This window comes from Staurois parvus, unplaced genomic scaffold, assembly GCF_062004578.1.
Source record: "Staurois parvus isolate SC_StPar_1 unplaced genomic scaffold, SC_StPar_1.0 ptg001565l, whole genome shotgun sequence".
NCBI lineage: Eukaryota > Metazoa > Chordata > Amphibia > Anura > Ranidae > Staurois > Staurois parvus.
In genome coordinates, this window is record NW_028319361.1 from 159,531 (window position 1) to 186,156 (window position 26,626).

A 26,626-nucleotide genomic window follows, 5' to 3' on the forward strand; every position below is an offset into this window, starting at 1 on the left:
CCTGAGTAACAATTATCTGGCACTCAGTAACAATTCTGTCTGTCCCTGAGTAACAATTCTCTGGCACTCAGTAACAATTCTGTCTGTCCCTGAGTAAAAATTCTCTGGCCCTAAGTAAAGTTTCTGTGGCCCTGAGTAACAATTCTCTGGCACTCCGTAACAATTCTGTCTGTCCCTGAGTAACAATTCTCTGGCACTCAGTAACAATTCTGTCTGTCCCTGAGTAAAAATTCTGTGGCCCTAATTAAAGTTTCTGTGGCCCTAAGTAACAATTCTCTGGCACTCAGTAACAATTCTGTCTGTCCCTGAGTAACAATTCTCTGGCACTCCGTAACAATTCTGTCTGTCCCTGAGTAACAATTCTCTGGCACTCAGTAACAATTCTGTCTGTCCCTGAGTAAAAATTCTGTGGCCCTAAGTAAAGTTTCTGTGGCCCTGAGTAACAATTCTCTGGCACTCCGTAACAATTCTGTCTGTCCCTGAGTAACAATTCTCTGGCACTCAGTAACAATTCTGTCTGTCCCTGAGTAAAAATTCTGTGGCCCTAATTAAAGTTTCTGTGGCCCTAAGTAACAATTCTCTGGCACTCAGTAACAATTCTGTCTGTCCCTGAGTAACAATTCTCTGGCACTCCGTAACAATTCTGTCTGTCCCTGAGTAACAATTCTCTGGCACTCAGTAACAATTCTGTCTGTCCCTGAGTAAAAATTCTGTGGCCCTAATTAAAGTTTCTGTGGCCCTAAGTAACAATTCTCTGGCACTCAGTAACAATTCTGTCTGTCCCTGAGTAACAATTCTCTGGCACTCCGTAACAATTCTGTCTGTCCCTGAGTAACAATTCTCTGGCACTCAGTAACAATTCTGTCTGTCCCTGAGTAAAAATTCTGTGGCCCCAAGTAAAGTTTCTGTGGCCCTGAGTAACAATTCTCTGGCACTCCGTAACAATTCTGTCTGTCCCTGAGTAACAATTCTCTGGCACTCAGTAACAATTCTGTCTGTCCCTGAGTAAAAATTCTGTGGCCCTAAGTAAAGTTTCTGTGGCCCTCAGTAACAGTTCTGTGTCTGTGCGAGTAACAATTCTGTGTCTGTGCGAGTAACAATTCTGTGGCCCTAAGTAAAGTTTCTGTGGCCCTAAGTAACAATTCTCTGGCACTCAGTAACAATTCTGTCTGTCCCTGAGTAACAATTCTCTGGCACTCAGTAACAATTCTGTCTGTCCCTGAGTAAAAATTCTGTGGCCCTAAGTAAAGTTTCTGTGGCCCTGAGTAACAATTCTCTGGCACTCCGTAACAATTCTGTCTGTCCCTGAGTAACAATTCTCTGGCACTGAGTAACAATTCTGTCTGTCCCTGAGTAAAAATTCTGTGGCCCTAAGTAAAGTTTCTGTGGCCCAGAGTAACAATTCTCTGGCACTCCGTAACAATTCTGTCTGTCCCTGAGTATGAATTCTGTGGCCCTAACTAGCGTTTCTTTGTCCCTAAGTAACAGTTCTGTGGCCCTGAGTAACAATTCTGTGTCTGTGCGAGTAACAATTCTGTGGCCCTAAGTAACAGTTCTGTGGCCCTCAGTAACAGTTCTGTGTCTGTGCGAGTAACAATTCTGTGTCTGTGCGAGTAACAATTCTGTGGCCCTAAGTAACAGTTCTGTGGCCTTCAGTAACAATTCTGTGTCTGTGCGAGTAACAATTCTGTGTCTGTGCGAGTAACAATTCTGTGGCCCTAAGTAAAGTTTCTGTGGCCCTAAGTAACAATTCTCTGGCACTCAGTAACAATTCTGTCTGTCCCTGAGTAACAATTCTCTGGCACTCAGTAACAATTCTGTCTGTCCCTGAGTAAAAATTCTGTGGCCCTAAGTAAAGTTTCTGTGGCCCTAAGTAACAATTCTCTGGCACTCAGTAACAATTCTGTCTGTCCCTGAGTAACAATTCTCTGGCACTGAGTAACAATTCTGTCTGTCCCTGAGTAAAAATTCTGTGGCCCTAATTAAAGTTTCTGTGGCCCTAAGTAACAATTCTCTGGCACTCAGTAACAATTCTGTCTGTCCCTGAGTAACAATTCTCTGGCACTCAGTAACAATTCTGTCTGTCCCTGAGTAACAATTCTGTGGCCCTAATAACGTTTCTGTGGCCCTAAGTAACAATTCTCTGGCACTGAGTAACAATTCTGTCTGTCCCTGATTATGAATTCTGTGGCCCTAACTAGCGTTTCTTTGTCCCTAAATAACGATTCTGTGGCCCTCATTAACAAGTCTGTGTCCCTGAGTAATGGTTCTCTGTCCCTAAGTAACTTTTCTCTGTCCCCAATTATCGTTTCTGTGGCCCTAACTCTGTCCCTGTCCCTAGTACAGAGCGGTCTGCCTCTGTTCAATAACTGCAGGCAAATGAAGAATTCCAAAATGGCCGCTATTTATAGCTCGACCATTACACAGTGCTGGCTGGCTGGCTGCTGATAGGCTGATGCGATCACATGTAGTTGAGGAATGCATTATGGGTCAGCGCGCCTTGTCTGCGCGCCTTCCCAGACATCCCCGCTCCGTCGCCGCACATGTCAGCCGCCATTTTCTGAAAAATTTCGATTCGCGCGTCCGAATTAGGCTATTTTTCGGATTCGGCACGAATCAAAATTTTTCCGATATTCGACTCGAATTCCACTTCGGAGACTTCGATTCGCTCATCTCTAATTGTAACTATAAAATGGGAAATTATTTTTGCTTTATAAGAATTATTTTTTTTAACTGATTCTAATTTAAATAAATAATACAAGAGGAAATAGTAACCAGCTCATTTATTGAAAACAAATGTACCCATTATTTGCTGGTTCTTTTATACATTATGCCTTATTTCTAGCACATTGCACACCAATGGGTTTAATAAAAAAAAAAAACTAAACCTAAAAAAACTTTATTGCCAATAAAAAAAACAATGAATTTAAAATGAATTCAGCATAAAACTACAGTTTGGCATGGCATAAAGGATTCCTTGAACCTTATAAGTCTAAATGAAAAACTGCTGCAGAATGGCCCCATTGGCCCACACTTGTCATTCCTTAATGGCTGGAAACTTAGCTCCAATAATAAGAGAATTGGTCTAGATCAGCTTCTCTCAATCAGGGTTCCATGGAAGCTTAAGGTTCCTCCAGAGGTTGCTAAGGGTTCCTTGACCATGGAGCAAATTCTACCTCATTGATGAGTTGAGGCTAACACCAGTTATCTGTCCAGCGATCTGTAAAGGGGATTCTTCCTATTGACCACAAAGGCAAAGGACATTCTTTGCACTGACCATCACACTAACATACACAGAGCTGTACATACTGTAGAGTAATTATTAGCAGGGGTTCTCTGAGACTTGAAAGTTGTTGCAGAGGACCATTTTCAAAAATCTGAGAAATGATGGTTTAGACATGACTTTAGGGCCAGCTAAAAGTGGAACTAAACATAGGGTATCCAGGGCTCGTGCGATAATGTTCAAGTACACACATCATTTTTGTACATTATGGCAGACTTCCCTCACATGATGTCCAGGTTTCACCTAGTTGCTCCATTGCCACCTTCTCTTGGTCTTCTGGTTCCAGAGTCTTCAGCTTTTTTATTGACTGGCCAGGTTTTATGTAACTTTGTGGAGTTAAGCATTAAGGTAAAAAGAAAAGATTATGTGTACAAAGACGGAGTCAAAGTTGCTCGTTCCACATGGAGAATCTGCTTCCATCTTATCACTTTTTGTTTTACTTCACCTCATCTCAATATAACTCCACTAGTCTATAAAATCAATACTCCTGCTATGTTATTTCCCCTTCATGTCACCTGTAGTTCATCAAGGAGGACTACTGCATGGAGATGGCCACTAAAAGAAGGACCTGAAAACCTGAAATGTAGTAAAAAAAAACAATTTAAATATTCATATGAATGTAATAATACAACTGAGATTGTGTTATTTACTAAAACACACTTTGGTTTTGCTTTGACAATGACAATGTATCTGCAGAATATTGAGAGAACTTTTACCCCCAGGACAGAACTGGCCATCTCAATGGTGATGGGCTTGTGGATTGATATGTTAAAGAGGAAGTAGAATACCTGGCTGAGGTGTGACTGCAGATACTGTTTCCATCACAATGACCTTGTTTATGGAAGCCAACCTCCATTGTTAGGACTAGTGGTGCCCAACTGTGGCCCTCTGTGGATGCCAAATTTGCATGATTATATTAGTATAGGAAGGGACATAAGTGCTTAAATAATAATCTGTACAAGAGTTGTCATTGAGATGAATAAACCCAAATGTTATATCTGATCATCACAAAGCAAAGAATCACTTCCATCTATAAGAACCTCTATGACGTCTCCATGAGGTGAAAACAGGAATTTATTTTGAATAAAGAAGTATCGGTGTAATATGGGCTGTGGCCTCTTGATGGATCTTATACCATTTTCCCCATTTCCAGCAACATTGAACACCAATGGGTTTAACTTAAAAAATACTTTATTGACAAAAAAAGATTTAAATTAACTTAAAAAATGTAATTAGCATAGAAATATTTCATGAAGATTAAACAGAACTCTCAGTATAGGAATATTGGAGCTGCCATGTCTGATCTTATTTTTAGAGATTCATCTCCAAACAGCCTGATCATTTCCTCACTACTTGGTGATCACTGACCTAGAACAAGCCATGTGTATATCAAGTAATGGAAAATATACTGACATGATGTTCTGGGTGAATAACAAGCCAAGTATTGAGGCAAGGAACCCAGATCTGTAACTTTCACCTTCAAGAGCAAACTTTAAAAATGGCTGCTTCTGAATATTGTACAATTAACGTGGGTTAGATATAATTATTCTGAACAATAACACAACACTGGATTTTGGCATACTTAAAGAAACCTTAACCATAGTATTATCAATAGAAAACCACCACAGAATGATCCTGTTGGACAAAATAGCCATTCCATTACAGCTGGAAAACTTTGAATTTTTTTAGGAAGAGGATTTGTCTAGATCAGCCTTTCTCAGCCATCATTGCATGGAACACGGAGGTTCCTCCAGAGGTTGCTGAGGATTCCTTGAGCAAGGAGCAATTTCTGCCTCATAGATATATTGCCACTGACACCAATGATCTTTCTAGCTTTCTGTAAGGGGGGTTTACAGTGACCTCAAATGTAAGGAACATTCTTCCCAATGACTATCATACAAAAATGTGTATAAGAAGGGATTCATAATTGCTCATTACATACAAAGAATATGATTTCATCTTAACAATTTTGTATTACTTCACCTCATCCCAATATAGCTCTACCAGCCTGAACAGACCATATACAATCAATGCTATGTTGCTTCCCCTTTATGTCACTTGTGGTTCATTCAGGGAGGCCTACTGCATGGAAATGGCCACTAAAAGGAGAATCTGAAAATCTGAAATGTAGTGAAAAAAATAAATGAAAATAAAAAATAAATGAAAATAAAAAATAAATGAGCAACTATTTAAAAAAAACTATTTAAAAAATTCTGTAAATATAACAACCAAGATTGTGTTATTCACTAAAATACACTTTGTTTTGCGTAAAACTTTGACTATCTAGCTGTAGAATATAAAGAGAACTTTTATCCCCAGGACAGAACTGATCATCTCAATGGTGATGGGCTTGTGAATTGATATGTTAAAGAGGAGGGAGAATACCTGGCTGAGGTGTGACTGCCGATACTGTTTCCATTACAATGACCATGTTTATGGACACCAACCTCTATTGTTGGGACTCCTGATGTCCAACTGTGGCCCTCAGGGAATGCCAACTTTTCATGATTATCTCAGTAGTAACCTGTGCAGGAATTACATGAACAACCCAACTATTACACCTGATCCTTACAAGCCCGACCTTCTACAACCTCTCCATGTGGTGAAAACAAGAGTCACAGGAACACAGCCTGGCTTTATGAGTGTATACAAAGAGTCACAGGCCTTCATAAACACTGAAGTCTTCTGATTCCTAACCCATCTATGAAGAAGGAATGAACAAAGCACTCTGGGCTCAATTCACATAAGGATATTGCATGTGATATTCGGGTCACATGACACATTTTTCCCAAATATCATATGCAATACTGGAAATGTCAATTTATTATCCGTTTATGTGGAATTTACTTCAAAATGCTAAAACTAGATAAATATTTCCTAAAAGTGTTAAAGTCGATTCACCAAAAGTACATAACTAAATAAATGTAAATGTTAAATAAGTAGAGGTCCAGGTATGCGATATTCAAGTAATGTATGAAATTTCAGCTGGTTCTTCCAGAGCCGTCACCAGCCATGTGTTTAGTGAATAGACTAAAGTTTACCAAGTATTTCTGCTTTTTGAGGTAAATACCGCATAAAGGGATTGTGAATTATCATTTTCAGTATCACATGCGATATTTGGGAAATGTGTCATGTGACCCAAATACCACATGCAATATCCTTTCATGGGGTGAGCCCGCCATTATTTATGAGGTTATGTGAAATCTCCATTCATAGATGTAAATAATCTTGTGGTTAGAAATATATTTTAGTTAGAGTTTGATCAATGTGGGTGTGTAATAGTGATGGGCCGAACACCGCCCTGTTTGGTTCGCGGTTGAAGATTGGAACCTACAGAATGTTTGACCGCGAACTTCGTACACGAACTGAACAACTGAGTGGTATCTGACTGCATCTAAGTATGTGGTGAGATCCCGTTCAGTTACTAAAATCTGACATGAGTTCTGTTATAAAGTCATGTGTTTTTTAGTAGTGAAACATTCATTCCTGTTTCAGCTGTCAGTGGGGTTTCCTGCTGACAGGTGAATGTAAACAGAATTGTTGGCATTTCACGACAATTACTTTAAAAAAAAAACAGCGTGGGGTCCCCCCTCCCATTCATACCAAGCCCTTGGGATCTGATATGGATTTTGAGGGGAAGTCCCACGCCAAAAAGTAAAAAAAAATGGTGTGGGGGTTTCCGCCAAAAAAATTCCAGACCCTTATCCGACAATGGAGCCCAGCAGGACAGGAAAGGGGGTGAGATGAGCGAGTACCTCCCCTTATGAACCATACCGGACTACATGTCCTCAATATTGAGGGGCACTTAGGGCAGGGGATCCCCTTTCCCAAAGCACCTTGCCTCATGTTGATGGGGACAAGGGCCTCTTCCCCACAACAGTGGTCTGTGATTGCGGGGATATGCGGGTGGAGAGCTTATCAAAATATGGAAGCCCCCTTTACAAGATCCTAACCACCCCCCCCCCCATGTAAATGAGTATGCGGCACATAGTACCGCTACCCATTCGCAAAGAAAAAGTGTAGTGTAAAAAAGACAGGAGACAGTTTTTGACAAGTCCTTTATTAAATATACAAATTAGAAAAATGTCCCCCAAAGTAGATCCAACATCAATCACGATGCCCGCTGCTGCCACTACCCAAAAAAAGAAAAAAACACTCCGCGCTCCATGCTGGCTCTCACTGTTTGACAGCTGCACCCACCATGACAGTTCTGATATACTGTCATTATGGCACAAGGGGGCGGGGGTTCATCCTACCCCTTGTGACATCATCACACACTGTGATTGGTTAAAGCAATGCATCTGAGCTGTGTTCAGTGAACACACGAACGGCCCATGTTCGAGTCGAACATACAGCCCATATCTAGTGTGTAATATGTCTTCTGATATCCCCAGGTTCTGAAGATAGAAGGGAATTGTGTGATCTGAATGGAATCTGCCAAGGGGCTCATTCTATTCATTACAGATGATACTGTATATGAGAAGGCTGACAATAGGCTGAGGAGCTTCTTTCAGATGATTCCGTGTCTCAGTAGTGATCTACACAATGGGGTAGATTTACTAAAACTGGAGCTGCCAGGTCTTATTGAAAAGCTTAATTGAGGAAGCTGAAGCTAGAAGCCGATTGGCTCCCATGTACAGCTGCACCGGACTGTGTGCGCATCAATTTTAGTAAATCTCCCCCAAAGAAACCAACTCCAAAATATCCACTTTAATGGATCCCCCTTGTTTAGATATGTAATGAAGGAGGCCATCCTTTCAGGAATGCGTCATTTGACCTTTGAAGTCCCAGTCCTGTTTATATCTAATTTTCCCTCCAAAAAGGTTGTGCTTAGGATTTATTACAGTATGCTAACTAAAGGTATATTGGAAGTTGTCCAATCCTGAAAAGATGAGTAATATTTGAGTAGATGGAATAGATAGACCCACCAATTGGTAGTACACCATGCAAGTCTATGGAAAGAGCTCTATACCAATCCATTTAATTTTCTTTTTGTAGTGGTTGTAAAGTCTCAGGGTTTTTTACCTTCATGCATTCTATGTATGCAGCTCCCCCAACACTTATCTGAGCTCCCTCTTGATCCATCGATGTCCATGACAGCCTCTGTTTTCTGGGACCTCACTCTTGATTGGATGATGCAGCAGCGTGAGCCAATTCACAGCCAGTAAGTCAATTAGGAGAGGGAGGGGCAGGGCTGAGACACAGCTTTGTATGTGAATGGATACGTAGAACCATGGTTTGGGAGTGCGCCTGCTCAGATTTTCCCATAGCAAGCTATTTGCTATTGGGGCACCCGACAGAAGGGAAAGACCAGGAGCACCAGTGGAGGACCCGCGAAGAGGAGAATCCCATCTGCTCTGTGCAAAACCATTGCACACAGCGGATAAGTATGACATGTTTGATGTTTTTAAGAAAAAACAAAACATTAGTGTCACTTTAATCATTTCTGTGTAAATGAATAGATTGATGGTTTGTTAGATTTAAGCCTTTTTACCAATACATTTCTTTCAGTTAGTTGTGTGAACACTCTACCAAATCATATCTTTAGAGATATTACATCTTAATGTAAATAGATTTGGGGTGAAAAATTTACAAAACAAAAAAAATGAATGAGAAACTAACCTGTCCAAAGTTTATGTAATGGTAAAAAATATTTTTGAGTTTTCCATCAACTGGTGAAGGATTATATCTTTTGTCAGGTTCTGATTTTCTGTATGTGTCACTTCTGGGGAGATCCACCCTCTCTATTTGTCCTGGTGACCATTGCCTCTAAAACAGAAACCGAGCAGAAATCCACAATTTTACAGTTGTAACCAAAACAGGACTAGAGGGGAATTCATCCAATGGGAATACCTTTTCCACTGACAACTGTCTAAGAGGGGAATTCCCTCACTTTGTTCTGAGGTACGAAGGTTGGCAATTTCTTGGGGTACATTTTCAAGTAATTTTTTGTGGTTCAAGGTAAATAGCTGGTCTGTTGTGGCCGAGAGTTTGATTCCTAAATATGGGATATTATTTTTTTCCCAAGTGAAGGGAAATTGTTTAGCAAAGGAATAGTTGAGTGAAATATGGTGTGTGAAGGTTTAGAATTGAGGATTTGGGCTTGTTTAGTTTATAATAGGAGACCATCGTATATTGTTGAAGATGGGTATGTATTGTTTGGAGGGATTTGGCTGGGTTGGTAATCATCAGTATGATGTTGTCTGCGAATAGGTTAATTTTGGGCTCAGTGTTAAGGTGTCGTATGCCAGTGAACATCGGGTCATCTTGAAGTTTAGAGGCTAGGGGTTCAATAAGTAATGCAAATATGACAGGAGATAGGGGGCAACCTTGTCTGGTGCCATTGGTAATATCAAAGGGGTCTGATAGTGTTCCGTCCGTTAATACTCTGGGTGATGGGAGGGAGTATAGTGCTAAAATGGCTCTTAACATCCAACCTGTGATGATAAATTTTTGTAAGGTCATTTGCAAGAATAGCCAGTGTATGCGGTCGTACATTTTTTCAGCGTCCAATGATAAAAGCAATTCGGGTTGTTTGGTGTGTTCTAAGTGATGGATGAGGGATATGAGTCTTCTAGTAGCGTCAGGTGCCTGGCAGCCTGGTATGAATCCTACTTGGTCTGGGTGTATCAAAGTGGGGAGATAGGGGAGTAGTCTGCTATAATTTTTGCATAGAGTTTGACGTCTGTGTTAAGTAGGGAAATTGGTCTATAATTTTGGATAAACTGTGAATCTTTGGCAGGCTTTGGTATTGTGGTTATTGTTGATTGTAGCATGTCCTTGGGGAATGTGCCAGTGGTGGCCGCATGGTTAAAGAGTCTAGTCAGATATGGCGATAGGTTAGGGGCAGATTGTTTGTAGTACTCGTTTATATAACCGTCATTTCCTGGAGACTTGTTAAGAGGAAGTGTTTTAATGGTGGATTCTATTTCGGTGGTAGTGATCGGAGTTGATATGTCATCAAGTTGGGTTGAGGAAAGTTGAGGGAGTTTAATTGTGTGGAGGAATTGTTGTATGGATGTAGGTGTTGGTTGAATGGTGTTGGGGTAGACTTTAAGGTTTTATAGTTGTTAGTAATAGGTAGAGAAGCCATTACTATATCCTGCGGGTTTGTGGTTAGGGATCGTGAGGATGGATAATAAACTGAAGATATTTTATTTCTTAGTTGTTGTTTAATCATTTTGATTAGTAAGGAGTTGGCTTTGTTGCTAAGGGAGTAGAATGTAGTTTTTGTTTTTTGAAGGTTGAGGATTTGTAGAGCAGGAGGGTTCTAAGTTTGTTTCTGTCAGCGGTGAGTTGGGCAGATGTTGCGGAGTTTGGGGATTTGTTGTTTAATTCTTCTTTTGTTTTAATGGAGAGGAGGATTTTGTCGATTTGTTAGTTTCTCTGTTTGGAGATTCGGGAATTTAATTGTATAAGGATACCTCTCATGTATGCCTTATATGTGGACCATAGTGTGTGTATCGATGTTTCAGATGAGTCATTTATGTAAAAAAACATATTGTGAGCGTCCAATATGAGTTTTTTGTGGTCCAGGTTCTTCAATAAGAATGTGTTAAGTCTCCAGATACAGGGGATTGTTGAGTGTTGATTGTGATCTAAGGAGATGGAGATTGGAGCGTGATCTGACCAGGTTATGGTACCAATTTTGGAGGATGTGGCGTGTTGTAAAGTCCACTTGTCCGTGATGAACAAGTAAATTCTGGAGTAGGAGAGCTGAGAGGGGGAGTAGTAGGTGTAGTCTTTTTCTGTACTGTGATGGCATCGCCAGATGTCGTAGAGGTCATTTTTGTGTAGAAAGACGTTAAACGATTGTTTGGAGGAGCGTTTGCTAGAAGAGTCCAGGAGTGGGTTGCCGATAATGTTGAAGTCTTCTCCTATAATTAGTCTGCCTTGTTTCTGAGCGGAAATAATGGAATTGATTTTGTTGTAGAATTGGAGTTGATTGGTGTTTGGACCATAGATGTTGACCAGGGTGTACAGGATTCCATTAATTTTGCATATCAGGATATGGTAGCGCCCTTGAGGGTCTGCGACTTCTGAGATGCAGTGGTATTGGAGAGAGTTTCTAATGGCTGTGATGACGCCGTTCTTTTTGGGGCTGGTTGCCATATAGATTGGAGAAAAATGGTGTAAGTGAAATTTAGGGGTTTTGTTGGTGGCAAAGTGGGATTCTTGAAGGAATAGGACATCAGCCTGCAATGAGCAAGCTTCTTTTTGTAGTAGAGATCTTGTGAATGGTGAGTTGAGGCCACGGACATTTAAGGATGATATTTTAATCATAGTCCTGGATGTAGGCGAGTTGTTTGAAGTAGCAGAGGTATTTCATGGATAATGTAGAATAATGGCATATCTTTTTGTTGTTTTTGAGAAGTTTCCCCAAAGAAGAGGTAACGTGCTGGATGTGGTTGCTGGTTTGATGAGGATGTTTCATCTTGTAGGATGTTATTTCGAATGTGGAGAGGTTGAGTTAATCGACTGGTATAGGTAGGAGGGTAAGGGAGTAAAAAAACTTGTTGAAAACACAAGTGGTATGTGTAGCACTTATTGCTACTATCTAACGGGGGGATTTGAACATACATGACTTACATGGTAAGTCATGTTGACGAGTAACTTGGGGTTCGATGATGGTCGTAATGGGGCCGTATGCTGGCCATTAGTGGTTGATAGGGTCCCAGCTTGTTGGTTGGTTGTTGATGGTGGTGATCTTAGGATCTGGACCATTCTGCTTCCATGTGTTGTGTATGGTTGGAGGTGGGTTGGTGGGAGTCCGCTGATAGGATCTTCCAAACTTTCAAGAGGTCAATGCCTGCTTCAAGAGATTTAATTGTAAAGAACCTTCCTAATTGTTTAACAATGAGCTTTGTGGGGAAACCCCATTGGTAGCCAATTCCGTGGTTCCGCAGCATTTTTGTTATGGTGACAAGCTTCTTGCAGTTTAGAAGAGTGGCTTTAGATAGGTCTGCAAATAATTTTATATTTGCTTGGTCTGGCGGTAGTGATGTAATGTTTCTCACGGCTATCAAAATTTTTTCTTTCACATGGTAAAAGTGGATGCGTGACAGGATGTCCCTAGGGACTGCGGCCGGTCGGAACGATGGTTTTGGTAATCTGTGCGCACGATCTATAGCGAGCTCTACATTTGATAGGGAAGGAATGAGGTGTTTCATGTATTGTTGTAAATATAGTACTATGACGTCCGAATTGATGTTTTCTAGGATTGCGTGGAATTTGAAGTTGTTCCGCCTAGAGCGGTCTTCAGGATCCGCTAGTTTGAGGTTAATCTGTTCTATGTCGGTGCCCTGGTCGGTGTATGCGTCTATTAGGTCGTTGTGAGCTGCGAACATTTCCCCCATTTTATTTTCAATGTGGCGGATACGGTGGTCCTGTTGTTGTACCGCGGTTGAAATTTGCGATAGTGTCGTCGTCAGGTCATCATGTAATGTTTGTCACAGTGAGAGAAGCATACTGTTCATAGACAGTTCAGTAATAGGTTGGTCTGAAGCAGGAAAATTTTCTATTAAGGATGGAGTAGAAATAGCAGAATTGAGTGTAGAATAGGAAGGCTGAGTGACAGGAGGATTTTCTATGTCCAGCCTAGGTCTGGACTTAGCAGGGCTACTTGTGGTGGGAGACAGGGGTGTAGAGGACTCACCAGGGTCTCCAGGGTATAATGTTGCTTTGAGCCTGGGGTCTGTGGTGTGCTCTGGTCTCCGTTCTGTCTGTAAGGCATCTGTCTGTAAGGAGCCGGCACCATCTTGCCTGCAGGGGCTGAGAGCTGGGAAAAAGCTTGTCAGCTTTCCTGGCTTCCCTGGTGATCTGCGGCATCGGGGCATATTCCCTGGGGATCCAGTGGAGACCTGTGTCCCCTTATCAGCGTGGGGAGAGGTCAGTGCCGCTGTGGGATTGGTGAGTGCCGGGTTATGGCTGCCGGGGATGCGGAGCTCTCTTCACGGAGCTGTAATCCCAGAGCCGGCCGCGCATGCGCCCCCAAAAATATGATAAACTTTGAGAACAATTCACATAGTGAGGTGAAAATGGTGAATTTAAAGAAAACCTGAAGATGCTATTTACCCGGATATACTATATGATTATCACGGTTTACTCCAAGCAGGAGTTGCCTGGAAGCTACAATTTGCCTCAATGATGAATCCAATTCACCAAAAAGTAATTTGGTGGTTGACTTACCAGTACACACAGTTACAAATGTTAAATCATGTGGCAAAGTGGTTGACATACCAGTATATACCTCTGTCAGTGCTAAACAGGTCCTTCTAAACCTGGCTGACAACACTGCTTAGCATTTCAGATGCAACAGAGGCAGTGTTGTCAGCTCAAAAAGTAACTTATGAACTCAAAGGATTTTTGTCAGGATCAATGGGTGTTTTTCTGTACAGAAAAAATTCAAGAGCCCCACCCAGTGCACAGGAGGAGTAACTACTCATATATCTACAAGTTACATTCCCCCATGTACCAGGCAGGGGCCTTGTTCATCCACTGGGGATAGTCCAGACTTGTCATCTGAAAAATGTAAAGTAATATTGTTAGAGCAAAATATAGAAATGATCTGTGAAATGCAAACATGAACAGGAAATGTAACAGGACAAAATGCATGTGGTCAGTTCTGAATATCTATATAGAAAAACTGAGGATCCTGGAGTAATAAATGAAATCACCGGTTGTGGCTCAGTTAAAAAGGTTACAAAAATGTTTAAAAGGTTCCTCCAAGAGGTTATATGACAGATTGTGGTTGTGTAAATTACAAACTATCCACAAAGTAGACAAATCTAGTCAAAAAGACAAAATAAAAATGGATAGAGACCTACAGCAACCAATAAGCAACCATCCTTCACTGTTCTGACTGCTCTAGATTCATATAAAAATAATGACGAAGGCTCTCTCATAATGTACTATAAATGGTCTTGGCAATGCCATAATAAAATACTAACAATTTCAAATATTTTACTGCAAATTTCTAATATCATATCCAACAAGAGTCCTGCTATTACCATTGTTAGCTAGAAGGACTTTAGTATCGGCCCCTTTGATTCAAGCTTCACTTTAAACTTCCGAACTACAAGGCCTAACCCAACCCCTTTGTGAGTTGCTAACAAGAGTTCTATCGCTGACATACCCCCCCCAACCATCTGAGATGAAAGTGAAGGACGCATAATGCAAGTATGTAGGCATAGACTGCACCCCTGCAACTCTTACAAAAATGAAGAGTTGGGATGAAAGGTTTAGTGTGTTACAACATTCTTGGTAGATTGGTAATACATTTTATAGAGATCTGCAGATCAGAAGAGGTACAGAGAGCCTCTAAAAGAGGATAATCCCTCTATAGGAAGATAAGGTGGCGTCTATTTATTGACTGAAACTGGATTGCTTTAGTATCAAAGCAAAATCAGTGATGGATATTGTGGTGGAAAAAGTGATGACTTAGTGCTGAACTGCTAGTGTGACATGGCCCTAAAAGATTAAATTGTGAATTGAGAAAGGCACATACCTGGGGAAGTTGGCCATATGTGATGTTTTTTCGGACGCACCATCACTCATGATTCTTCTTCATCCAATGTTTACCTCTGCACCAACAAGTAAGGAGAACTCATCATCGAATATGATCAGTGATTCTTCCATGTCATCCTTCTGGGGCAATGGAGTCATCTCAGACTGAGATACAGAAGTGTCTGTTGTCAAAAAGTAAGACAAGGACTTGTTAGTAACACTGCACTGTGAGGTGTTCAGGTGAGAAATGGAGGTTACCTCAGATTGTACAGAGCTGCTTTTGATGGGATCCTCATCTTCTTGTCCTGTGATTGCATCTGGGATTTCTTCCTTCCAGCTTTCGTTCATGTATTTCAGGATTTCTGTAGATTTACTTCTTTTAGAAAAGTCAATGGCCAAAAGATCACCAAACATCCTTCTTATTCCAGTTGAAATCTTTCTCCATGCTTCAGGAGGATTGTCCATATGAAAATTGTTTTGCCAGTCAACAAAACCTCTATATCCTTCATCTTCAGGCATGGCCACCTGCCACGGATACTCCCCTAGGAGTAGGCAGTAGATGGTAACACCAAACGCCCACACATCAAGGCTGCCATCTACAACCAGTCCATCCATAATGGTCATGTCACGTAGTTCTGGGGCCATGTAGGTTTTGCTACCACACCTGAATGTTATCACTGTCCCTCTGACCTTCGCAAGGCCAAAGTCTGTGATCTTGATGAAGTGACAGTCCTGGTCAAACACCAAAATGTTTTCTGGCTTCAAATTCATATGCACCAGTTCTTTCTCGGATATGAATTCGAGAGCATTGGAGATCTGAAGAGCACACCTCTTAACTGAGTCTTCTGGAATTCCCACCTAGGAAAACAAAATCAAAATACAATAGTTCTTAAATACAGTAAGATAGAATATAAAGAGTAATTCAGAATCAGTTAAAGTATAAGCATGGCCATTACTTTTGATCTAGTTTTAGACTAGGAGTGGAGTCTATTGCCGTTTGTGTTCCTCCAAAAGAGATTCTCTTTTTATAAATGTCCCGGTGATCTCCATCATTAAGACAAAGTGTTGAGAAATGCAAAACATTAGTTTTAACTCTCCCTTATCCAAAACTTTAAAAAAAGGGCATACTGAAACCTTAATGTACTTACGTATGGTGTAATCATGGAGAACAGATCACCAACAGGGGCTAGTTCCTGGGCAAACACAAAGTAGTCGATGGTGGTGAAGGCGATGCCATTACATCCAATGATATTGGGATGAGATGAAAGAAAGTATGAAACGCAGAACTCCTGGAGGAAAGACCGCTGGCTGGTTCTGTTTTTATCCATGGTCTTCAATGCCATTCTTTGACCTGTAAAAAAAAATAATTTAACTTTGATTAAGAAATGGAAATTTTTATCTGATCATTTTTTCTATCCACTTGAAAATCTCCATCTTCGAGCAACGGATCTTATTAAAATGTTTGAGAATGTATTATGCTTCATTCATAGCTAAATTTCAGCTTTACCATCAATCAGCTGTACAAGAACCTTTCCTGGGCTGAAATGTCCTACTCTGATTTCACTGAACACAGCGATAGTCTCTCATTGTGCATCAGAAGCTTCAGCAAGTCAGACAAACCCCATCTTGTTTCCTGGCTGGAGGACGTCCAGCATTGTTAGCATCATATCCTTCCCAGCCTGACTATTCCTGGCCTGCCCCTTTCATCCATTATATGTCTGTCCTTTTAATCATGGAGGCTCAGCATCACATGTGATCATTATCTAGGACAGTCTGCATGGAAATACAGTCCACTGCTCCAGACAGATATGTACCCATCAAGGCATTTTAATATTTGCATAACTGCTCCCAAGAATCAGCCCAATGCTTAGTTCCCTAAATCATTCTACCAACATGAAAAAATATTTAAACATGATATATTTATGGAGATTTAATAAATATAAAGTCTATAGTGTACAAATGTACAAACATATACATACATATTTGCAGAGGATACTGAAACGGTACTTAGAATAGTTCACTGACCTGTTATCTTGTCCTTTGCCAATAAAACTCTTCCATATCCACCTTCTCCAAGTTCCTTCATAATGGTGAAGTACTCCTGTAAGTCTACCTGCTTTATTTCTTGTGAATAGAAGGAGACCATTCTATTCAGAAATCCTTCAACACCATGAGTAATGGAGGCCATAGTGTCCTGGAGAGCGAAAAAAGAAAACGTTGAATTATTAAGAAGAAAACAAATTGTTTTAGAAAAACTATAGAATGTTTCAAATATGAATACTATTACCCACATTGATATACATATATATATATATGAGATGCTCACTAAAGCTCCACATCTTATTGAATGGGGCTCGGGAATAGAAATTTATGGAGTATAGTTAAATGAGCTGAATATGGAAAGCCAGCAATCCTTATATAAGAAAATTATCAAGTAAGGTTATAACTTTATCAAGTGCAAAAACAAAATGGAAAAGCCAAGACATAGCAACACATAAATATATCCAATAGCTATAAGTGCAGTTGTGTGCGAGGGGGGGGGGGGGGCTCTCGGTAATTGGTGGTCAGAAGACTCATTTAACCCCCAAGTCTCCTTCAGGAAGAGAATGTAATAAACTTTGGTCAGCATTGATGGAAAGGTGTATCTGCTGCCAAAAGAGTTTTGGTGACCCTCATATTTCTGGCAGATACTTCCATGAAAAGATTAAACCTTCTATAAGAATAATCTACAACAGATACTCTGCTCTCTTGTTGCCGACCAGCTATGCCAACTTTCCAGTTTTGGTTACATAAATTCAGGAGGATGAACACAGAGCTCAGTCAGTTAAAAAGTGTAATTAAATCAAAACTCTCAAGGAAAATATAGAAAACGGTTGCCTCACTTTTTGTACTCAGAAGACAGCAGAGGTCATGCTAAAGGATATCAGAAGATATTAGTGGCATTTCCCTAAAACATTCTCTCCAAAACTGTGAAGTCCCAGAATGATCCACAATTACCATGAGTGATGTCATATCATCCAAACACTCAACTGTCACATCCCTTTTCAGGCATCTTAAAAACATTTTCAAGGCGTTTTCCTGCTAAATGTCATCTTTATGTTCTCAGCAAGATCTCATAGCATCAGAAGGACAGACATCATGAAGTGAATTTTCAGTGAGATTATGAAGTAGAATGTTGTACTCCTGTCTTGGTGGGAGGTAGTATTTCATAGCAAAGAATTCAACATTGTTCAGTCAATTTTTTTTGTACAGATTGGAATATACTTGTAATAGGAGATTTAGAAAACAAATATACATTATTTGGACATCTAAACATATGTTTGAAATTGTATTACATCACACAAATTACTGCCACAACGTTTATTATATCCTGTAATACGAACAACTTTTTCATCAGGCTGATCATGGGAAGCCTCCAATGGCTATCCTGTCTTCTGTATACATTGTATTACATATTATCCTGTCCTAAACCTCCACTCATTGCCCCAATGTTTCAGTTTTCCATATATTTATTAAATATGTCTCATAAACCTCTGCAGGATAATTATCAGAAAGCTCATTAAATAATAAAGATCCATTGATTGGTTAGATGAAAGTGACCTTACCTTAATGTGGTGAGGATTCCGCTGTGATGAAGTCGAATTAGTTTTCTTTGAGTATTGGGTTCCTCTGCAGTTCAGCTCCGGACAACGTCACCAAATCTCCAGCTGGGCTGTAATAGATGAGTATATAGGTATCTCTGGAAGTAGAGTCATTGATCAGGGGAAGGAGAGGACCTCTTTATACAAGGGAGATGGGCGGGGAAGGCAGAGAATGAAGGCTTTCCATTGGCTGACTCCTGATGTAAATGTTGTGTAAATAACCCCGGATTGTTCTTGCTGATTTGCATATAAAAAGTTTTTCCTGAGAATAGGTGATAGGATTAAACATGATGAAACCCAAATACTTTGAAACTTTACAGAGTTTTAATATTAAACTTTTCAACATTGTAACTATAAAATGGGAAGTTATTTTTGCTTTATAAGATTTATTTTATTTTACCTGATTCTAATTTAAATAAATAATACAAGAGGAAATAGTAACCAGCTCATTTATTGAAAACAAATGTACCCATTATTTGCTGGTTCTTTTATACATTATGCCTTATTTCTAGCACATTGCACACCAATGGGTTTAATTAAAAAAAAACTAAACCTAAAAAAACTTTATTGCCAATAAAAAAAACAATTAATTTAAAATGAATTCAGCATAAAACTAGAGTTTTGAAAAACTGCTGCAGAAAGGCCCCATTAGCCAAAACTTGTCATTCATTAATGGCTGGAAACTTAGCTCCAAAGAGAATTGATCTAGATCAGCTTCTCTCAATCAGTGTTCCATGGAAGCCTAAGGTTCCTCCAGAGGTTGCTAAGGGTTGCTTGACCATGGAGCAAATTCTGCCTCATTGATGAGTTGAGGCTAACACCAGTTATCTGTCTAGCTATCTGTAAAGGGGATTCTTCCTATTGACCACAAAGGCAAAGGACATTCTTTGCACTGACCGTCACACTAACATACACAGAGCTGTACATACTGTAGAGTAATTATTAGCAGGGGTTCTCTGAGACTTGAAAGTTAGAGGACCATTTTCAAAAATCTGAGAAATGATGGTTTAGACATGACTTAAGGGTCAGCTTAAAGTGGGTATCCAGGGCTCGTGCGATAATGTTCAAGTACACACATCATTTTTGTACATTATGGCAGACTTCGCTCACTTGATGTCCAGGTTTCACCTAGTTGCTCCATTGCCACCTTCTCCTGGTCTTCTGATTCCAGAGTCTTCAACTTTTTTATTGACTGACCAGGTTTTATGTAACTTTGTGGAGTTAAGAATTAAGGTAAAATGAAAAGATTATGTGTACAAAGACGGAGTCAAAGTTGCTCGTTCCACAAGGAGAATCTGCTTCCATCTTATCACTTTTTGTTTTACTTCACCTCATCTCAATATAACTCCACTAGTCTATAAAATCAATACTCCTGCTATGTTATTTCCCCTTCATGTCACCTGTAGTTCATCAGGGAGGACTACTGCATGGAGATGGTCACTAAAAGAAGCACCTGAAAACCTGAAATGTAGTAAAAAAAAAAAAACAATTTAAATATTCATATGAATGTAATAATACAACTGAGATTGTGTTATTTACTAAAATACACTTTGGTTTTGCGTTGACAATGACAATGTACCTGCAGAATATTGAGAGAACTTTTACCCCCAGGACAGAACTGGCCATCTCAATGGTGATGGGCTTGTGGATTGATATGGTAAAGAGGAGGGAGAATACCTGGCTGAGGTGTGACTGCCGATACTGTTTCCATCACAATGACCTTGTTTCTAGAAGCCAACCTCCATTGTTAGGACTAGTGGTGCCCAACTGTGGCCCTCTGTGGATGCCAAATTTGCATGATTATATTAGTATAGGAAGGGACATAAGTGCTTAAATAATAATCTGTACAAGAGTTGTCATTGAGATGAATAAACCCAAATGTTATATCTGATCCTCACAAAGCAAAGAATCACTTCCATCTATAAGAACCTCTATGACCTCTCCATGAGGTGAAAACAGGAATGTATTTTGAATAAAGAAGTATCGGTGTAATATGGGCTGTGGCCTCTTGATGGATCTTATACCATTTTCCCCATTTCCAGCAACATTGAACACCAATGGGTTTAACTTAAAAAATACTTTATTGACAAAAAAAGATTTAAATGAACTTAAAAAATGTAATTAGCATAGAAATATTTCATGAAGATTAAACAGAACTCTCAGTATAAGAATATTGGAGCTGCCATGTCTGATCTTATTTATAGAGATTCATCTCCAAACATCCTGATCATTTCTTCACTACTTGGTGATCAGTGACCTAGAACAAGCCAGGTGTATATCAAGTAATGGAAAACATACTGACATGATGTTCTGGGTGAATAACAAGCCAAGCATTGAGGCAAGGAACCCAGATCTGTAACTTTCACCTTCAAAAGCAAACTTTAAAAATGGCTGCTTCTGAATATTGTACAATTAACGTGGGTTAGATATAATTATTCTGAACAATAACACAACACTGGATTTTGGCATACTTAAAGAAACCTTAACCATAGTATTATCAATAGAAAACCACCACAGAATGATCCTGTTGGCCAAAATAGCCATTCCTTTACTGCTGGAAAACTTTGATTTTTTTTAAGAAGAGGATTTGTCTAGATCAGCCTTTCTCAGCCATCATTGCATGGAACACGGAGGTTCCTCCAGAGGTTGCTGAGGATTCCTTGAGCAAGGAGCAATTTCTGCTTCATTGATATATTGCCACTGACACCAATGATCTTTCTAGATATCTGTAAGGGGGGTTTGCAGTGACCTCAAATGTAAGGAACATTCTTCCCAATGACTATCATACAATAATGTGTATAAGAAGGGATTCATAATTGCTCATTACATACAGAGAATATGATTTCATCTTAACAATTTTGTATTACTTCACCTCATCCCAATATAGATCTACCAGCCTGAACAGACCATATACAATCAATGCTATGTTGCTTCCCCTTTATGTCACTTGTGGTTCATTCAGGGAGGCCTACTGCATGGAAATGGCCAGTAAAAGAAGAATCTGAAAATCTGAAATGTAGTGAAAAAAATAAATGAGCAACTATTTAAAAAATTCTGTAAATATAACAACCGAGATTGTGTTATTCACTAAAATACACTTTGTTTTGCGTAAAACTTTGACTATCTAGCTGTAGAATATAGAGAGAACTTTTACCCCCAGGACAGAACTGGCCATTTCCATGGTGATGGGTTTCTGAATTGATATGTTAAAGAGGAGGGAGAATACCTGGCTGAGGTGTGACTGCAGATACTGTTTCCATTACAATGACCATGTTTATGGACACCAACCTCTATTGTTGGGACTCCTGATGTCCAACTGTGGCCCTCAGGGAATGCCAACTTTTCATGATTATCTCAGTAGTAACCTGTGCAGGAATTACATTAACAACCCAACTATTACACCTGATCCTTACAAGCCTGACCTTCTACAACCTCTCCATGTGGTGAAAACAAGAGTCACAGGAACACAGCCCGGCTTTATGAGTGTATACAAAGAGTCACAGGCCTTCATAAACACTGAAGTCTTCTGATTCCTAACTCATCTATGAAGAAGGAACGAACAAAGCACTCTGGGCTCAATTCACATAAGGATATTGCATGTGATATACGGGTCACATGACACATTTTTCCCAAATATCATATGCAATACTGGAAATGTCAATTTATTATCCGTTTATGTGGAATTTACTTCAAAATGCTAAAACTCGATAAATATTTCCTAAAAGTGTTAAAGTCGATTCACCAAAAGTACATAACTAAATAAATGTAAATGTTAAATAAGTAGAGGTCCAGGTATGCGATATTCAAGTAATGTATGAAATTTCAGCTGGTTCTTCCAGAGCCGTCACCAGCCTTGTGTTTAGTGAATAGACTAACGTTTACCAAGTATTTCTGCTTTTTGAGGTAAATACAGGATAAAGGGATAGTGAATTGTCATTTTCAGTATCACATGCGATATTTGTGAAAGATGTGTCATGTGACCCAAATACCACATGCAATATCCTTTCATGAGGTGAGCCCGCCATTATTTATGAGGTTATGTGAAATCTCCATTCATAGATGTAAAGAATCTTGTGGTTAGAAATATATTTTAGTTAGAGTTTGATCAATGTGGGTGTGTAGTAGTGATGGGCCGAACACCGCCCTGTTTGGTTCGCGGTTGAACATTGGAACCTACAGAATGTTTGACCGCGAACTTCGTACATGAACTGAACAACTGAGTGGTATCTGACTGCATCTGAGTATGTGGTGAGATCCCGCTCAGTTACTAAAATCTGACATGCGTTCTGTTATAAAGTCATGTGTTTTTTAGTAGTGAAACATTCATTCATGTTTCAGCTGTCAGTGGGGTTTCCTGCTGACAGGTGAATGTAAACAGAATTGTTGGCATTTCACTACAATTACTTTAAAAAAAAAACAGCGTGGGGTCCCCCCTACCATTCATACCAAGCCCTTGGGATCTGATATGGATTTTGAGGGGAAGTCCCACGCCAAAAAGTAAAAAAAAATGGTGTGGGGGTTCCGCCAAAAAAATTCCAGACCCTTATCCGACAATGGAGCCCGGCAAGACAGGAAAGGGGGTGAGATGAGCGAGTACCTCCCCTTATGAACCATACCAGACTACATGTCCTCAATATTGAGGGGCACTTAGGGCAGGGGATCCCCTTTCCCAAAGCACCTTGCTTCATGTTGATGGGGACAAGGGCCTCTTCCCCACAACAGTGGTCTGTGATTGTGGGGATATGCGGGTGGAGAGCTTATCAGAATATGGAAGCCCCCTTTACAAGATCCTAACCACCCCCCCCATGTAAATGAGTATGCGGCACATAGTACCGCTACCCATTCGCAAAGAAAAAGTGTAGTGTAAAAAAGACAGGAGACAGTTTTTGACAAGTCCTTTATTAAACATACAAATTAGAAAAATGTCCCCCAAAGTAGATCAAACATCAATCCCGATGCCCGCTGCTGCCACTACCCAAAAAAAGAAAAAAACACTCCGCGCTCCATGCTGGCTCTCACTGTCTGACATCTGCACCCACCATGACAGTTCTGATATACTGTCATTATGGCACAAGGGGGCGGGGGTTCATCCTACCCCTTGTGACATCATCACACACTGTGATTGGTTAAAGCAATGCATCTGAGCTGTGTTCAGTGAACACACGAACGGTCCATGTTCGAGTCGAACATACAGCCCATATCTAGTGTGTAATATGTCTTCTGATATCCCCAGGTTCTGAAGATAGAAGGGAATTGTGTGATCTGAATGGAAGCTGCCAAGGGGCACATTCTATTCATTACAGATGATACTGTATATGAGAAGGCTGACAATAGGCTGAGGAGCTTCTTTCAGATGATTCCGTGTCTCAGTAGTGATCTACACAATGGGGTAGATTTACTAAAACTGGAGCTTCCAGGTCTTATTGAAAAGCTTAATTGAGGAAGCTGAAGCTAGAAGCTGATTGGCTCCCATGTACAGCTGCACCGGACTGTGTGCGCATCAATTTTAGTAAATCTCCCCCAAAGGAACCAACTCCAAAATATCCACTTTAATGAATCCCCCTTGTTTAGATATGTAATGAAGGAGGCCATCCTTTCAGGAATGTGTTATTTGACCTTTGAAGTCCCAGTCCTGTTTATATCTAATTTTCCCTCCAAAAAGGTTGTGCTTAGGATTTATTACAGTATGCTAACTAAAGGTATATTGGAAGTTGTCCAATCCTGAAAAGATGAGTAATATTTGAGTAGATGGAATAGATAGACCCACCAATTGGTAGTACACCATGCAAGTCTATGGAAAGAGCTCTATACCAATCCATTTAATTTTCTTTTTGTAGTGGTTGTAAAGTCTCAGGGTTTTTTACCTTCATGCATTCTATGTATGCAGCTCCCCCAACACTTATCTGAGCTCCCTCTTGATCCATTGATGTCCATGACAGCCTCTGTTTTCTGGGACCTCACTCTTGATTGGATGATGCAGCGTGAGCCAATTCACAGCCAGTGAGTCAATTAGGAGAGGGAGGGGCGGGGCTGAGACACAGCTTTGTATGTGAATGGATACGTAGAACCGTGGTTTGGGAGTGCGCCTGCTCAGATTTTCCCATAGCAAGCTATTTGCTATTGGGGCACCCGACAGAAGGGAAAGACCAGGAGCACCAGCGGAGGACCCACGAAGAGCAGAATCCCAGCTGCTCTGTGCAAAACCATTGCACACAGCGGATAAGTATGACATGTTTGATGTTTTTAAGAAAAAACAAAACATTAGTGTCACTTTAATCATTTCTGTGTAAATGAATAGATTGATGGTTTGTTAGATTTAAACCTTTTTACCAATACATTTCTGTTGTTGTGTTGAAGCTTTCAGTCAGTTGTGTGAACACTCTACCAAATCATATCTTTAGAGATATTACATCTTAATGTAAATAGATTTGGGGTGAAAGTCAAGAACCATGACAAACCTCCGCATGTCACAGATGTATTTGCCCATGACTAAAGCGGTTTATCGATGGGCAGCCTGAGACAACAACACTTATCTACTCTGTTGGGGGAAATTGGCCTTTTGGGAGGCTTTGGGGACTGGAGTCCAATGCTTTGGGCAGAAGAGATTTTCTGACCCGTATAATACAATCCATACACTAAAAGTCACCAGAGACTTAATTTTCTTTGCTTATGAAGAAAATTGGGGGGGGGGGTCCTCACTGCATGATAAAAATTCATCTTTTCCTAAACTCTACAATGTTAATCCAGCAGACACACTTCCCTGCACTTTGATCCATGTGATGCACTCGTGTAGATTTTGCTCCATCAGTGTACATTTTAGCCAGTAGAACGTGCATTGAAATTAATCCAGACTTGATCTTGGTCAGATTATTCCACCAGCAGAGAAATTTACAAAACAAAAAAAATGAATGAGAAACTAACCTGTCCAAAGTTTATGTAATGGTAAAAAATATTTTTGAGTTCTCCATCAACTGGTGAAGAATTATATCTTTTGTCAGGTTCTGATTTTCTGTATGTGTCATTTTTGGGGAGATCCACCCTCTCTATTTGTCCTGGTGACCATTGTCTCTAAAACAGAAACCGATCAGAAATCCACAATTTTACAGTTGTAACCAAAACAGGACTAGAGGGGAATTCATCCAATGGGAATATCTGTTCCACTGACACCTGTCTAAGAGGGGAATTCCCTCACTTTGTTCTGAGGTACGAAGGTTGGCAATTTCTTGGGGTACATTTTCAAGTAATTTTTTGTGGTTCAAGGTAAATAGCTGGTCTGTTGTGGCCGAGAGTTTGATTCCTAAATATGGGATATTATTTTTTTCCCAAGTGAAGGGAAATTGTTTAGCAAAGGAATAGTTGAGTGATATATGGTGTGTGGAGGTTTAGAATTGAGGATTTGGGCTGGTTTAGTTTATAATAGGAGACCATCGTATATTGTTGAAGATGGGTATGTATTGTTTGGAGGGATTTGGCTGGGTTGATAATCATCAGTATGATGTTGTCTGCGAATAGGAAAATGTTGTGCTCAGTGTTAAGGTGTCGTATGCCAGTGAACATCGGGTCGTCTTGAAGTTTAGAGGCTAGGGGTTCAATAAGTAATGCAAATATGACAGGAGATAGGGGGAAACCTTGTCTGGTGCCATTGGTAATATCAAAGGGGTCTGATAGTGTTCCGTCCGTTAATACTCTGGGTGATGGGAGGGAGTATAGTGCTAAAATGGCTGTTAACATCCAACCTGTGATGCCAAATTTTTGTAAGGTCATTTGCAAGAATAGCCAGTGTATGCGGTCGTACATTTTTTCAGCGTCCAATGATAAAAGCAATGAGGGTTGTTTGGTGTGTTCTAAGTGATGAATGAGGGATATGAGTCTTCTAGTAGCGTCAGGTGCCTGGCAGCCTGGTATGAATCCTACTTGGTCTGGGTGTATCAAAGTGGGGAGATAGGGGAGTAGTCTTCACGCTATAATTTTTGCATAGAGTTTGACGTCTGTGTTAAGTAGGGAAATTGGTCTATAATTTTGGACAAACTGTGGATCTTTGGCAGGCTTTGGTATTGTGGTTATTGTTGATTGTAGCATGTCCTTGGGGAATGTGCCAGTGGTGGCCGCATGGTTAAAGAGTCTAGTCAGATATGGCGATAGGTTAGGGGCAGACTGTTTGTAGTACTCGTTTATATAACCGTCATTTCCTGGAGAC

At 40.2% G+C, this 26,626-nt stretch overlaps 1 protein-coding gene across 1 annotated transcript in view; it reads right to left on the minus strand.

Annotated features, from left to right (window-relative positions):
• Positions 1-16,934, minus strand: part of LOC149435281 (ribosomal protein S6 kinase 2 beta-like) — a 34,947-nt gene extending 18,013 nt beyond the window's left edge. The window contains exons 1-6 of the mRNA XM_089662831.1: positions 16,814-16,934; positions 15,937-16,139; positions 15,047-15,646; positions 14,864-14,953; positions 13,744-13,804; positions 12,939-13,045 (exon numbers count right to left, since the gene is read on the minus strand). Of these exons, the coding sequence (XP_089518957.1) occupies positions 12,939-13,045; positions 13,744-13,804; positions 14,864-14,953; positions 15,047-15,646; positions 15,937-16,139; positions 16,814-16,934 (1,182 nt within the window). The remainder of the gene's footprint in view (positions 1-12,938; positions 13,046-13,743; positions 13,805-14,863; positions 14,954-15,046; positions 15,647-15,936; positions 16,140-16,813) is intronic.
• Positions 16,935-26,626: the final 9,692 nt, after the last annotated feature.